The 16,002-nt window shown below is 40.2% G+C and overlaps 1 protein-coding gene across 4 annotated transcripts in view; it reads right to left on the bottom strand.

Moving 5' to 3' along the window:
- SH3GL3 (SH3 domain containing GRB2 like 3, endophilin A3) overlaps positions 1-16,002 on the bottom strand; it is a 104,762-nt gene that overhangs the window by 35,350 nt on the left and 53,410 nt on the right. For 3 of the 4 annotated variants that reach the window (XM_006198400.4, XM_072950887.1, XM_031691795.2), the window contains exons 2-5: positions 11,262-11,330; positions 5,759-5,831; positions 3,076-3,219; positions 848-981 (exon numbers count right to left, since the gene is read on the bottom strand). In XM_006198400.4, the coding sequence (XP_006198462.1) occupies positions 848-981; positions 3,076-3,219; positions 5,759-5,831; positions 11,262-11,330 (420 nt within the window). The remainder of the gene's footprint in view (positions 1-847; positions 982-3,075; positions 3,220-5,758; positions 5,832-11,261; positions 11,331-16,002) is intronic. The other variant, XM_006198401.3, reaches the window with a different exon arrangement.

The raw sequence follows: 16,002 nt of genomic DNA, 5'->3' as shown, positions 1-16,002 counted from the left end.
TTCCCGAATTTCCCTCCCCTTCGGTTCCAGCATAAATTCTAAATGCCTTTACGGGCATCCAGGCCTTTCTGAAGGGAAGCTCTGGAATAGGGCCCAAGAATTTGCATTTCTAACATGCGAGGCTGCTGCTGGTGCAGGGACCCCACCAAGAGAAGCACTGGGCCTGAAGAAAGGAAGAGGGGACATCCCTGAGGTTCAGCCGACTTGCGAGTTGGCTGGGGCTGCCTCCAGGTCACCCTGAAGGCACTTGGGGGGAAGGTCTTCCAGTCAGCTCCACAAAGGGCGCCCAAAGAAGTTCTCAGCACAGGCTGTCCCTCTAGAGTAGAAGTCTCTGTCCGGGTAAAAGTCTCAAGGCTGTTTTTGCACATCTACAAAAACACCGCCAAGCAAGTGGCACGTGATTGACTACAGCTCCCTGAAAGTTCCCACGTATGCTCTGGAGGCCCAACTTGCACATCTTCCAAATATAAAATGTTGATTCCGAGATCCTTACTTCCTTGAAAAAGTAATGGAAAACAATAACCAACATATCAAAAGATGGTATGATTTTGACGATCAAAAAAATCCAGAACGGGAGTTATGGAATCATTTTGTTATGTGAGAGATGACTGCAGAAACATCTGTCCTGAGCTTGGCTTCTACTGGCTTCAGTAAGACACAGAGTAAAGGGCTAACTGATCCTGGGATTCTTCCCCAGTGAGCCAGGTAAACATAACTGAGTTGTTTTTTTTTACCACTCACAATAAGAGGAAGCTTTCATTGAGTCCCTGTAGAAATGTTCTAAAGGGTTTAAATATAAACATCATATTAAGCAGCAACGGGCAGATTTATAGCCGAGAAAACTTACCCCAATCTCTTTTAAATCTTTGTCTTGTAGTAACTGAAGTGGGTCAATAAACGTTTGCTTTACGTTAATATCAAGAGAGTCTTTCACCTCAGCCATTAGCTTCATGGATTCACCAACTTCTATCAACGCATTGCCTTGAATAGAAAATACAAATAAAAAAGGTTCTTTAGGTGATCCAACTCCAAGTTAACAGCGACGTTCATTGAACTCTTTCCCAAAAGTTTGTGATGATCAATGGTATGTAACAAGGTCCTTAGTCTGGGACCTTTGAATCTTGACCCAGAAAAGAGAAAAATGAAAAGGGAAAGTCTTTCTACTTTACTTCTGCACTTTCTCCACTATAGAGAAAAAAACTCCGAGGCTCAGACAGACAGAGGCACTACCATAACGGCCACTAGATGGGGTCAAAGCTTTTTTTTTGAAACCAGTAGTTTTGTGAACTGGCACCAAGGGTTCCTTAGAAGCTCCAAAACAAAATCCCTCTTTGTAAACAATAAAAGGATTCATTCATCAGAGGCAAAGTATTAACCAGTAAAGATTACAATAGAAATAAATAAACAAAACCTCAGCTTCTAAATGCTAAGTCTTCTTGAGGCCACTCCTTGTATCCTTGAGACGGTTCTAAGGCTCCCTACTCTTCCTGATGTCAAACAAAGCTTGGCAGCGTCACATGGGACAGCCTTTCAGCAGGGTGGGCAGGGCCTGCTCTTGCAGTGAGGTCCAGGGCCAGACACGCTGGGCGTGGGCAGTGATGGGCAGCTTTCGCCGGATGACACCCAAGTGTTCGGCGCCAGCTACCCTGCAGTAATTTGCAAGCAGGTGTCCTGGTAGCCGTGCCCAGTGAGAGCGGCAGCTTTCCTAGGAGACGCCTCTGGGAAATGCTGCACTAGACTGAACTATTTTTCCTGTAGTTGGGGTTTTCCAATTGATCTCATAAAAAGGTAGAGCCTGGGGTCTCTTAATTCCCAGGCTTGAGGAAGACCTGAAATCCCAGCCTAAGAATGTGCATTTCCAGAAAATTCTGACCTTCGAGTTGTTTCCCCTACAAGTCAAGGGCATGTGCAGTTTATTCATCTGTGAAACGGGATAGCAATATCACCTCACCTCACTTTTTATTTTTTTAAAGAAATAAACTAGATAGTGTGTGTTATAGGACCTTGCAAAGCTAAGTGGAAACTGTTACCCTAGACCACAGCCGGCCAAGACCCGTTTTGGCCCACTGTAGCTTTACTCCTCCTGAGAGGCTAGGTTTCCCTAACTCCCCAGAGCCCGGTCCTAACTTGCTCTGAGATGGAAATGAGATGTCCTTTCTGAGCCTGGGGACTCTCTCCTGCCCAACTGGTCAGAAACAGAGGATACTGCCTCTGACCCCATCACTCACTGTCTCCAGTGCCCACACCACAGAATGTCAGCCAGTTTAGCTTTGACAGAAACATTTCCAAATATGTTTCTTTGAAGGCGCCAAAGATGACATTCTGAATATTGGCCGGCACCTCCATGGATTGACATCCCCTCTCCTTCCCCAAGATTAGCGTTTCCAGTTGCACAAGGACGTGGGGCTCTGCCTCCACCCACTCAGGTCTCTGCATTTAAGGAAGTTTCCCCTCTGTGGCCCCAAGAAGAGGGTATCCAACAGCACAGTGTTTCCCTCGGGACAGCAAGCAGCCCACCTGCTGCTAACGCCCTCCTGACGCCAGCTCTCTTTCTCAACACACGTTCCCTCGAGTCACAGGGCACCTGGGAAGCTACCAAAGCGGCAGCAGCTACATAAAGAAAAGGACCTAAATATCCAATAAATGGGGTTGACTGAACAAACTATGATACTTGAAACATTGGAGTGCCTTTAAAAACTATTGTAGAAGAGTAACTGTTTGATGACATGGATTGCACTATTGTCGGTGGGAATACGCAGGTTACAGAAGAGTATTAAGGTATGTATCTTATAGCTCCACTTTAACTTTTAAAGGTTACATGAATATAAACAAGAATAAACACAAGGCACAGGGTATACACAACAGAGAGTGTGACTGGATCAGTCACTGGGTAAGTGGTCATGGGTGATGTCGGCATTTTACTTGCCTGTGTTTTATAAACTTCCTGCATTGAATATGTATTACTTTGAGAATATGAAAAAATAATAAGGGTTGTTAAAATGAAAGTCTTGTGCATAACACAGTATCGACAAAGGACGCGTTCTCGGCTCTCGCAGGTGGTGGGGGAGCACTCACCAAAAGCGGAGCCTTCCCCGAGCTCCTTCCCGTATTTCAGCATGCAGTCGCCCAGCAAGCCTTCCGTCTGCGGGTAGCCGGTGGTCTTCACCTGTCCTCGGATCTTCGACACAGTGTTCAGCATTCCTAGCTTAGCTCTGTATGCTTAAAAACATTATCATTTGTAATTCCTTAAAGTGGCAAGGTGGAGTGATGGGTGCATAGCTTTTAACAAACGTGGCCGATGAAATCGAGGTCGCCTTGGGCAAAATATCAGCGACCTGAGACGTGAGGGGACCATGTGTGAACTACCTAGGTTCTCACATGATTTTCTGGAATCTTAGCCAAGGTGGGAGCTAAGGGCACCGGTGCACAGCCGCGATGGGAAATAGAAATTACGGCACACGCTGTTGACTCCAAATAATAGTGCCCGGGGCTATCATTACCCCACCCACAGCTAACACGTTGTCAGACGCTGGCACCTGGGCAGACAAATTTTCCTGGGAACCGATTGCAAACTAACATTAGAACTGCTGAGGTGGATGTTTCAAACTACCAACTGGTCATTAACACCACTCTCCCATCCCCCAAGCATTACCCAGACTGATTATATTCAGTATCATGGGGGAGGGCCGCTGCACACTTCAATGTAGGAAGCAGAACCTACGGGAGGAGACAGATGTCCCCAGAATGAACGGGAGTCTGTGCTGACGGCCCCTCAGGTGCAGCTCAGCTCCCAGACCCAAGGGAAATGATAGGCGGCCACTGCTTGGGACCTTCTTTTCTGTGACTTAGGCCAGGAATGTTCACGAATCTTGGCTCTGTGCGACACACCATGCTAACTACTGGAACTCCAGAAAGACCTAAGCCAGCCTCTGCCTTCAAGGAGCTCACACCTAGTTATTGGTGTGGTGGTGTAGGGAAAGGAAAACGTAACAACATGCTGAATGAAGGCGGAAAGGTGTCTCCCAAAGTGCAGAAATGGTGTGAGGCTCAGAAGGGGAATGCTTAATGGTACATAACCAGCAGATAAAGAGGATGCTGGATAGACTGAAGAAGAAACTAGCACAGGACAAGTCAGGAAATACCTATGGGAAAATGTGACTGTGAACTGAACACCAAGCTAAGGGTTTGGGCTTTTATTCTGTAGGCTAGGTGGTGTTTGAGATAACTTCAGCTGGTAAAGGGATAAATTTTATTTTCTCTTATTTTAATAATTACCATATTTATTTTAATGTGTTCTCAACCAGTGTTTCTCAAACTTTAATGTGCATGCAAAACCACCCAAGGTTCCTGTTAAAATGCCGAGTCTGATCCAGTCAGTCTGGGATGAGCCCAAGTTTCTGCATTTCTCACAGTCTCTCAGGGGATGCTGATTCTGCTGGTCCATGGACCACACTTTGAGTAGCAAGACTTCAGATACTCATGGTGTCAGCCTTTTTGAATCTTGCCCACCTCAGCCTCAGAAGCACTTATATTCTCCTGGTCCCCAGGCACACAGGATCCACTCCCACCGCTCACGTGTGCATGCACATGCACACACACACACACACACACACTCTGCTCCTCTTCCCTACTGTCAGGGCGGGATGTGGGATGTAAGCAGGCCTGTTACTGAGGTTCATTAAACTGAATTAGAGGCTGCTAGGCCTCCCCCTTCTTCTCCAGGAATAACCAGAGGCCTCTTGTCAAGTGGACACTTCCATTGTTGGTCAACACCTCCCTACCCCGTTCCAACATCAGCTCATGGAGGGCAGGCTCCCTGTCCAACTTAACAGTACACAGGAAAGCCCCTTGCCTAGAGAAAGCATTTGCTAAATATTTGCTGACTGATTTATCAGGAGAAGGGACTTGTGTGGTTCAATCGTTGAGGAGGCCAGGGAAGAAATATATTATTATGGTTTTTAAAACCATAATCATCTGTACAATTCTAAAGAACTGTATACCTGCCATCCTCCCTGGGCCATGATATTTTCTTAAATTTATGTTTTAAAGGTTTTATTTTCTAGATTTTCAGATGGTTGTGTGTGTGCTGATTGCTACAGCCAAAGGAATCACAGTGGTTATGTGCAAATAATGAATTCATGAAAAGTAAAGGCAGATTTGGAAACCCGCAGAACTCAAAGTTCAGACGCCCTCTGTTGGTTTTCTATCATCTAGAACTTAGGAAAACTTCGTCAAGGGAGGCTGCTTCAGAGCCGAGGAATCAGAGACCTCCCGCTGAGAAGCTACTGTAACACTGGACCTTCTCACACTGTTTTTCATATGCATTATGCCTCATTTCATCAGCTCAAAAGCCATGAAGTGAAAGCCATTTAAAATTCATATACACCGTTAGAAAAGGAGAGCAGAGGGGTTTTTTTTTTTAAAGAGGAAACAACTGAGTAAGAAAACCTTTACAAAGTACTTAGTAGGTTTCTGAAGAGTATCATTAAAAATGTCTTTGCTTAGCAGTGTCTTGCTGCTAAGACCAAGACCCCATCCAAACAGTGTCACCATAGTTCACAGAAGTGTCTGCTCTGTTTGTCATCAGCTAAGATTCACCACAACTACCTTCAGTCACTCAAAAAAAAAAAAAACTGAATTTCATTATCTGGACATAGAGGACATTGTTTCCAGATCATGTCAGCTATACATGCTGGGTTATTAGAATCTGTGACAGCGAATGAAAAACTGAATATTCCAAGACATTTTCTAACTTTACCTGGATTTGGCTGAAGATATTCTGTGGCTTTTGAAAGAATTTCTGCAACAGCTTTATTGGTAACATCTATTTTCTTAAAAAAAAAAACACATAAGATATTGGTAAACGACATACAGAAAAACAAACAGAGAAATGACTTTCATTAATTTAATACTTATAACACCATTATAATGATTTTAATCCAAATGAATGTTTTCACCACTTTTGAAAAAGGCAATATTTTCTTAACTTTTTGATTCTGGGACATCCTTCCAATGATGGCTCTTCCCAATGATAGTGGAGAACACTAATTTCTTTCTCAACATTAAAATGAATATTAATGTAATATTTAGAAAAACTTGGACAAGCTATTATGCGCCACTAAATTACTCGATATATTTGAAGGTCTCTCAAAACCAAGACTAGACACTTCTGAGACAAACTTTCCTCAACCATGGGTGAACCTGAATTTCTGTACTTACATAAGGATGGCATAACAAGGATTCATATGAGAAACTACCTCAATAAACCCATAATGCAAGAATCATAGTCACTAGTATTATCACAAAAATAAACACCCTTCTGTGGGCAGAAGACGTTAACATCAAAGGCTTCCCTGCCAGGTTAAGACTTAATCTCTCCTTCTGCAAAACCATTCTTGGGCAATCTTGGCTGTTGGTTAACCAGAAAAAGAATGTGAGAATATACAGAATAGTTAACTGTACACATTCTGATAGCTTTACTTCGTACCATCAGTTGCCCAAAAGAAAATGTAAAGAAAAAGGAGATCCCATACATAAGAGCAATTTAAAAATGAGCAATAACAAGGAATAAATATTATGACAAATGCACAATACCTACCTGAAAGGCCACATTCCTAGGTGGGAAAATTCAGTTTGGACAGATGTAAATCCTTCCCCAATTAACATGTAAAATTGATTCAAATCCCATCACAATTTTGATGTTTTTTTCTTTTTTGTTAAAACTTGGCGAATTAATAATAGTTATTTCATGCTTCACACTACATACAGGATTAAAAATATAGACCTAAAAAAAACTGTAAAAGTACTAAATTATACAGGATAATATTCTGAAATACTGCGTGGAAGGATCTTCCAAGCATGACATAAAACCTAAGCATCATAACAAAAAGACCAGAATCCTGACTCCATAAATTTAAAAGTGGAACCGTGAAAAGACACAACACATAAACTTTGAGAAAAGTGGTGAACAGAAAGTAACATGTAAAAAAATAAAGGGTTAGTATCTATTATACTCAGAACTTCCACTGAAAAAAAAAAAAGGCAATCCAACTAGAAAGAAGGGAAAGAAATAAACCAGCAATCCACAAGAGAGGGGAAATACAAGTTGCCTATGAATATTTGGCAAAAGATTCAGAAAAATTGTAAATAAAAAGGAGGTACTTCCCACCCACCTGATTGATCTTAAAAAAAAATCTTTTTAAATTGATTAGACCCAATACAGGGTATTATACTGCTGTGGCGTAATGGGCTTTTTCATATACAACAGGAATACAAAATAATACAACCCTTTTGAGATCCAGGCGGAAGCACCTATTGATGGACCAGCTATCATACTTCCAGGGGTTTATCACCTAGAAACACATGAGCAAACCACACTGAGGTAAAAAGATGTCCCTTAGACCATTTATATCATGTGAAAAGCTGAAAACAAGTGATAATCAATAAGAGACTGACTGAATAAGCTGTGAAACACCCAAATAAAGGAATACTCTTTAATCACAAGGGGAAAGAAATAAGGAAGATCTGTATGTCCTGGAAAGACGTTTATTGTGTATTGCTAGGGGAAAAACAAGCTCACAGTGATTTATAACACAAACAAAATCAGTTTGGGGAAAACCTGTGATCTCTTTAGGGGGAGAAGCTTTCAAACAAGCAATTTCATTCGGTCTGCAATTCTACTTGCTCCCCTTAAGCTGAATGCTTAAATCTGGGGCCCCAGGAAGGTTTAAAAAGACTGCACAGGAAAGATATTGAAGAAATGAATCAAACCCATATTACTGATACCAGTGAGCTAGCCGTGTGTGCCAGTGGGCGTGTGTGTACGTGCATTTGACCTGGTAACAAGTTTTGTAAACTTTGAACTCCCATCAGTATGTTCAATTGTTTATGAAGCTCTTTGAATTGTTTAAGAGAATTTGATAACCTCAGTGTTTATATTTTATTAGAGTTACAAGAAATGTAAGCACATAGAAAAATCCTGCTTTAGACTTGATGTGAAATTTGAGGAAATCCTATGCATTGTGTTTGTACTGCAGTTTGAAATGTCTAAGAAAATTTGTTTAATTATGTAAATAGTGATAAATGTTTAAGTAAAATGATTATCAACTAAAAATTATCACCATCTTTATACTGAAATTACTAAAATTATAAGTAAGATCCGTAAGTTCAGCTTAAGGCTTAAGAAGAACTCAGTTTTAAATTCATAACTTTATATAAATTCAGTATTAATTAAAACGCAACTTAGAGTGCTCCATTCCATGTACACAACCCTCTTTAGACATGAAAAGCCATCAGGAAGCTAGGTGTCACCTCCAAAGGGTGAGGATGAGAGAAGACAGAGATACTTTCTACTCAGACTCTTCTACAACTTTGGGGGGAAAAAGGTCAAGAAACACTTGGCCAAAAACTCCCAGGCACTGATGTGCACATGCTGGACCTGCTTCCAGGACAGCCCAGGAATCTAAACTGGGAATAAACCCTTTACAAATTAAAGAGACTGACACTAAACATGTTGGCAAGTGTGGGCAATCAAGATGAACAATGAAAAAATAACTTATGTAGTCTGAAAAAATAAAAACAAAACCTCCCTCCTAGAGTAACTGCGGATATTGGGGAGTGGGTGGGTGTGTGTTCAGGTTAACTAAACACAATGCAAGTATCTCGGGACACCATCAGGACAAATAGAGGAAAGTACAGAAGTGAAAATTATTTTTGTAAAGTCCACTTAGTGTGAAGGCATCTTTGCTGGTCAGTTAACTCTGGAACTTCCATCTAGTATTGGTACTCCACCCCTGAGGTTCCCCAAAGCCTGTGCCACTGACACACTGACAGCTCAGTCCCTGAGTTAGAGAGCCGCTGGCAGCCCTAGTTTCTGATAACTGTTTGTCGTATTCTCTTTTAAAAAAAAAATTTTTTTTTGAAGAATCCACACTGTCATTATATCCTCCTTATTCTTCATGTAGTTTGTTTTCCCCTTTTGCCTCTCTTGCTCACACTTGAGTAGAGGTGGACTTTCAAAAAAAATAGTTCTTGGTTTTATTTATTGATTCTATCTTTTTGTTGTCATCGTTTTTCATTTTATTAATCTCTCATTTATCGGTATTGATTTCTTCCTTTCACCTAGAGTGATTTACTTTGCTGTTATTTTCATAGCTTTTTGGCTTCAATGAGTCACGCTTCTCCAACAATTATTTCCTACTAAATTCAGGTAAGATGTAGCCATGTATCACATGTCTTGATATATAGGGTTCTCATGACTCAATGATCTTTAATTTTACTTTTCATTTCCTCTTGAAATAAGAATTATTTGTACCTGTTTTTCAATTTCCAAACATCCAGAATTTGGAAATTATTATTTGGAAATTACAGGATTCCTTGTAATCCTTGTGTTCTATGATTTTAGTCTGAGAAATTTGTTGAGCTTTGTTTCTATAGCCCAGTATATGACTGGATTATTGAAACTGTTTGAAAGAAGTTTGAAATGAGTATGTATTGTCCATTTGAGGAATGTAGATATTTATATTTAGTTATAATGGAAGTTATTAACCATATTTTATGCAAATTCTCTATGAGCCTATTATTGTCAGTTTAATCTATTATTTTATGAGAAAGGTATGTGAAATCTTTTACTGATTTTTGTCAGTTCTCCATGTGGTTCTGACAGCTTTTACCGTTCATGTTTAAATGCCATGTTGTGTGATGTATAATGGTTCATAACTGCTACAATTTCCTGATAGACTACATCTTTCCATAATTTTTTAAAAACGTCTTTCTCCACTTAGTACTCTTTTGGCATCAAATTTTATTTTGACATTACTATTGCTCCTCCACTTCTGCATGGTTCGCATTTGTCATGGAATATCTTTCTCCATTACTTTGTCATTTCTGTGTCTTGTTTTACGTGGGTCTGATAGCACCTAATTCACCTCTTCTAGAAAGTTCTTAAAACCTCTTGTCACATATTAGATACTCCTGTGCTTTCCAGTATTGTAATAAAGCAGATAATAGATTTTATTTTTATATCTCTTCTGTCACTCACTGAGGTTTTGGGAGAGAAAGGAAGTAAACAAGAGGGGTCTCAGTCTACCAGCAGAAACTAAAATTCCTGAGATGTGCTTTTACATTTAACATTTCAATGGAATCACTCTGTTAGTGATAAAATTACACAAAATGTCTTTCTTTATCAAGTGATTCTTAAAGTAATTTCCAGCATGCCATGATGTTTAAATGTTCTATGTTTTTCAATCTTCAGAAATGAACTTTTTCAAAAGCAAAACAAAGTAAGCTTTTCCATCTAGGCATTAACATTTCTAGAAAATTAATTGTGCTCATCCAGAAAACAAGGAGCTCCCTGGAGGGCGGCGTGGCCAGGTCTAGGGTATCCTGAAGAGAGAAACCACCTCCCTCTCCGCCACCAAGGGACTTGTTCCCCAGCATTGGCTGAACGCTCTACTACCTGCGACAGCCCGTATCCTCCATGTCACACCTGAGGAAAGATGCTTTGTCCTTTCTGCCCTCTCTCATCTGGAAAGTCTAATTACTAAAAGAAGGCTATGCTTAAAGGGCCCGAAACAAATGGGAAGGAAACTGAGGAAGCTGGTAATTAGTGGTGGTCCCACGACCACCTCCACCTAAACTCCTTCACACAGCTGACCAGCAAGACTGTTTAGGGACAAAGAATCTACAGTCTTCCTCCGGAATTTGTTAACAATCACTTCTGTACCATGCGCGCTGCATTCTTCCAAACGCTTTCATACACAGTAACTTTCTGCATGATCCTCAAAGCATCCGTGTGCAGCAAGCAGAGCACACGTTCAGAAAAGACTGAAACAGCTTATCCAACTGGTCCTCGGGGCAGAACCAGGATAAAACCTGTTTGTTATGCAGCAACTTGAACACATGGGAACAGAGTCTTCCACACACTGAATCAACATTTATATATTTGAACAGTCTTGTCCCAGAAATACATTTTGACTCTCCAAGATACATAGTCCCAATTACTTAGGCCTAAACTGTTTCCCAAGATTGACCATCTTTTGTGCGCATTCTGACTTTTGTCCACGAGAGGGCACTAGTTAGCCATATCCCGCCTCCGAGATCCAGGCTCTTCATCTGGACTAGGAAGTGTGAAAGAACTGACCTTTTTCAGATTCCATAAATCACACCTGACTGCAAACATCCAAGATCGCCACTCTGATAATATTTCCTACCACGATGAAAGTCATATTTATTATACAATTTACATTAAAATGTTCTCTTACCCGTTCCATGTCAAGAAATTCGTCATCTAGTTTCGTTCCTTCTACACCACTTATTTTTTCACTAAATAGCTGTAGAAATAAACACAAGTTATTGTATTAGTCATTTGCTATCACAGTATTTGACACAAATTATTACAAACAAACAACAACAAAAACTCAGGTTCAGCTTGTTGGATTTTTTTAGACTAAGTCCTTTAAGAAAATTGTTGAAAAGAGTAACCATAACCAAGGACATGGGAAGTTACACATTTCTCACTCATTCAATAGATATTATGCACCTATTATATGTAAAACACATGGAAGCCGCTGTAGCAGAAACAGATAAACAAGAGGGGAGAGTATAGCTCAGTGGTAGAGCGTGTGCTTATTAGGATGCTGGAGGTCCTGGGTTCAATCCCCAGTATCTGTTTTAAAAAAAAAAAAAGTTAATTACCTCTCCTCCACAAATAAATAAATAAATAAAACATTAAACAAATTTTTTAAATAATAAAATGACTACAGCTCAATAAAAAAATGTTAAAAAAAAAAGAGAGAAACAGATAAGTAAGATTAATCCTGGCCACCCAGGAACCCATATTTCAGCAAAAGAGTTCATATACCAACAATCAACTAAAACATAAGGGAGAAATAATACAAACAACACAAAATAATACTATTAAATACAAATTATTGTAAACATACTAAGTGACAGGCATTTTAGTGATTCACATAAAGAATTCTGAGGGGCTAAGGTGTGAGGGGTAAGGGTAGGTTCATTCAAGATCTGCTTCCTGGAAGGCTTAACATTTGAACTAGCTTTTTAAGGACAGGGGACATTTCAACAGGCAGGACTGAAGGAAGTCTTCTGGCATGAGGCAACGTGAAAAAAGACCCAGAGGCAGCAAATTTGTAGGGCAGAGCTTCTCCACCTTGGCACCCTAGTATTTAGCCCAGATAATTTCTTGTGGAGGCGGCTGTCCTCTGCATTGTAGGATGTTTAATAGCACCCCTGGCCTCTATCTACTAGGAGCCAGCAGCACACACACACCCGCTGTGAAAACCAATAGTCTCCAGACAGTTGAGAACCACTGGTGTAGGACAAATGTACTCAAGAAACAGTGAGAAATTTGGCTTAACCATAATGAACAGTGCTCAAGGGAGAAGGAAGGAAAACAAAAGCTGAAATGTAGGCAGAGGCAGTGTTCTGTTTTCAGAAAGCGGTATGTACAGTAGAATGAGTGTTCCCACTTCAAAGAACAGAAACTAATGTGATTAATATTTGTTCCTTATTTGGAAGGAGGCAACAATATGGGATTTTTTTCTCAACAGGTGTCATGGTTAAGAGTCATGATCATTCTTCTGCTTTTCCTGAACTCCCCAGTGATGTTCAGCTGTTTTGCCAGAGTAAGAGTAAATACACATATGGTATTAACTCTCTAGATCACGTGACGATATTTGATACTTGACCATCATTCAACAAATATTATTGAGCATCTACTATGTGACAGGGGGACATAAAGATGAAAAAGATAGGGCTGATCACCATAGGGCTCTTGACCTCATTCCAGAGTTGCAAAAACTGCAGTCCTATTTAAGTGCTGGAAGCTATACATAAATACTGAAGCTTCTACTTCTGGTCAAAATGACTAGATAAATTCAACTCTGATACTTTCCCTAAGACTGAATACATCACAATCACAGATGAAGTATCAAAAAAGAAAACCAGAAACATAAGCAGTGCTTAGAAAGAGAAAAGACACTTTTGGGTGGACCAGAAAAGGGACAGAAATACAGTACGGTGAGCAGGGTTGAAGCGTCAGTTTTGCCAGGCTACTTGTCTGCTACAAGCTCTGGCAGCCAGCAGTCTGGCTCCCGCTGGGTAAAAAGGGATCTAAACTGTTCTATGAGACGAAAGCCTAGAATCAAGCTCTGCTTAAAGCCAGGGGACGCGAAAGAAAGAGAGGCCGGGAAAAATGTCCAGATGCGAGCCGCTGTCTGTGGTTAGTGTGTTTGGGGATCTGCAGGCTCAGGGTGGCCGTAAAGCCAAGGACCAAGCAGGTTACCCCCAGCTCCGTGGCTAGATTGAGATTTACACCAATATTACCAGAGAACAGAAACCAACACTCAGAATCGGGGCCTCGGGAAGCCAGGTGGAAGAAATCACAACCGCTAGACAGAAGCGTGCACAGAGGGGTTAAAAGTGACAAAAAGACATCTTCCCTGATTCAAACTAAGTCTATAAACCTAAATTCTAAGGCACACGAATCGGTATAACACCAAGTAAGATAGCCAATAATATCACAGATCACAACATGAATTCACTCCTGGTGAAAATAATTTTATGAAATAATCTGACAAAGACTTGATATGTGTGTTTAGACATTATCAATACGATAAACAAAGGAATAACTTCGATTAATAAAGAGCAAGTGGTTACACAAGAAGGGGGGAAATTCTTAAATAGCTCTACAAAATTAGAAATCTTGGAAATAAAAAACACGTAGTCCTGAAAATGAAAAATTCAAGAGATGCATGAACTCTAGACTGGGCCTAGTCAGGAAGAGAACTGGTAAACTGGAAAACATTAAGAAACTTTCTCAAAGAACAAAAAATGTTTTTGAAAAAAGGGTTTTATTTTTTTCTTATGAAATATCAATCAATCAGTATGGAGCATAAGTGAAAGGCTCCAGGAAATATCCAATGTGCACTCCAGAAAAGAGGACAGAATATAAGAGAATCAATATTTTAAGAGTTAATAGCAATTTTTTTCCCTTACAATTAAAGGAAGATAATGAGTCTATGGTTTGGAAGTGCACTCAAGTGCTAAGCTAGATAAATACTAATTCATACCTAGACATGTCAAGATCTCAAGAATAAAAATTTCTAAAACTATCATGGGGGAAAAACAAACAAATAGCCAAAGCACCAATACGACTGGCAGATTTCTCTGTGGCAACAGTGGATACCAGGATACAGTGAAGGAAAAGCTTCAAAGTGCTGAGAAGAAATAAGTGAAAATTTGGAATTTTATGTCTCCGTAAACTGTTGTTTGAAAGAGAGAACAAAATAGAGATATATACAGACCATCACAGCCTCTAATAAAAATAATGCTAAATTACTTCACCAAGGAGGTAAAAATTGAACCAAGATGGAAAGGACCAAAGAAACAATGGTGAGAACAGGAATTGGTAGGCTCTGGTGCTGGCGGCACATGTCACTACTGATTTAAAAACAAACAAGCAAAAGCAAATATGTGAGTTTACAAAACGATAAAATTGAATTCTGGACCAATAGCAGCATAGGGAGGGGGAAGGATGTTCATGGACGTTCTGAACACACTGAGGGGCATCTGCATTCAGGAGCAGGTGCGAATAGGCGTAACTGTAGATATTGTTACATTAATGTATGAAAAGTAAGTGATAGAGCATTTCTCACCCTTATCTGTCATGGGAGATACCTAATATGAGGGAAAATCTCAGAGGAATAGTGTACACTGAACCAAAAATATCATCTTATCCACTGGCTCCTTCATTTTTTTCTTTCAACTAGTTAGTAGTCATGCTCTGCTCTTGCCAGCTTGGAAATGATGGCAATATTCAATTATAAATATAAATAATGAAGGTTATTTGTTAAAGTTGTTCACAGGGTATTTATGAGCTCTTTGTACTAATTTTGCAACTTTTCTGTAAGCCTAAGTTTATTTCAAAATTTAAAAAAAAATTTTTAAATCTCTAAAGGCATCAGTGAGCATCCAAAGAAATCAGGACCTGAGGGGCCAAAATCATGAAGAAGGGAAATGCACCAAGAAGAGCTGGACACTCAGAGCTGCTTTTTCCCTTTGGGGAAATTCCAGCCTTGCAACACAGGATGCAAAAGCTGAACAGAAACCATCGGCCAAGAACTTGCAGCAGTCTCATTGGGCTGGGAAGAGGAAAATTGAAGTGCACTGTAACGTAGGAAACCAGGATCTAAGAGGCCAAAATTCCAGGGAAAAAACGGAAATATAAAGAAGTAAACCAGCCAGACTATGTGCAATTTCCTCTCAAGGCTTTCGACAGTTCGAAGCTGCATATACACCAGGCAAGATGCTAAGTTACCAGTACAAAGAGGCTGCTAGGAGGCTAAAGATCTAAGCAGAGATTCCTGCATTATCACCGTGATCAAGAGACAAAACTGGCGCTCAGGATGTGCTATAACGAGGTACCTCAGTAAACACCCTGGGCTTTTGGTTCAGATCCTGAAGGCCTAAGGCCTAGGACCAACTGCAAGGTAGAAAGAGACACGCCCGCACAGAGGCTGAAATGCAAACTTGAAATCATTTTGTTCCCTGTTTGTATCAAGGTTATGGGTCTTGACCCTCATTATGTGCCAGAATAAAACTTTCTCTCTGGATGAAGATAACATCACCTAGAACTGCTACAAGTCTTCATGTACTTCAGACACACATCTGCCATTAAAATAAAAAATCACCTAGCGTGCCAGGAGACTGAACCAAACAACTGAAAACTAAGAAAAAAATAAATAATCCAACAGGCAATTTCAATACTGACATTGAAAAATATCTTTAAAATAACTATGATTAACAGATCCACAGCTAACAATATGCTCAGTAGTGAGAAAATGTAAAGCTATCCCACTACAATTAGGAACAAGACAAGGATGCCCACTCTTACCACTCTTATTCAACATGATTTTAGAAGGCCTAGCCAGAGTAACTGGGTAAGAAAGAGAAGCAAAAGCAATCCATATTAGAAAGGAAGAA

The sequence above is a fragment of the Vicugna pacos genome, chromosome 27 (assembly GCF_048564905.1).
Source record: "Vicugna pacos chromosome 27, VicPac4, whole genome shotgun sequence".
Taxonomy (NCBI): domain Eukaryota; kingdom Metazoa; phylum Chordata; class Mammalia; order Artiodactyla; family Camelidae; genus Vicugna; species Vicugna pacos.
Note: the sequence above shows the minus strand (reverse complement) of the source record. Positions and strands in the feature narration are given on the sequence as shown.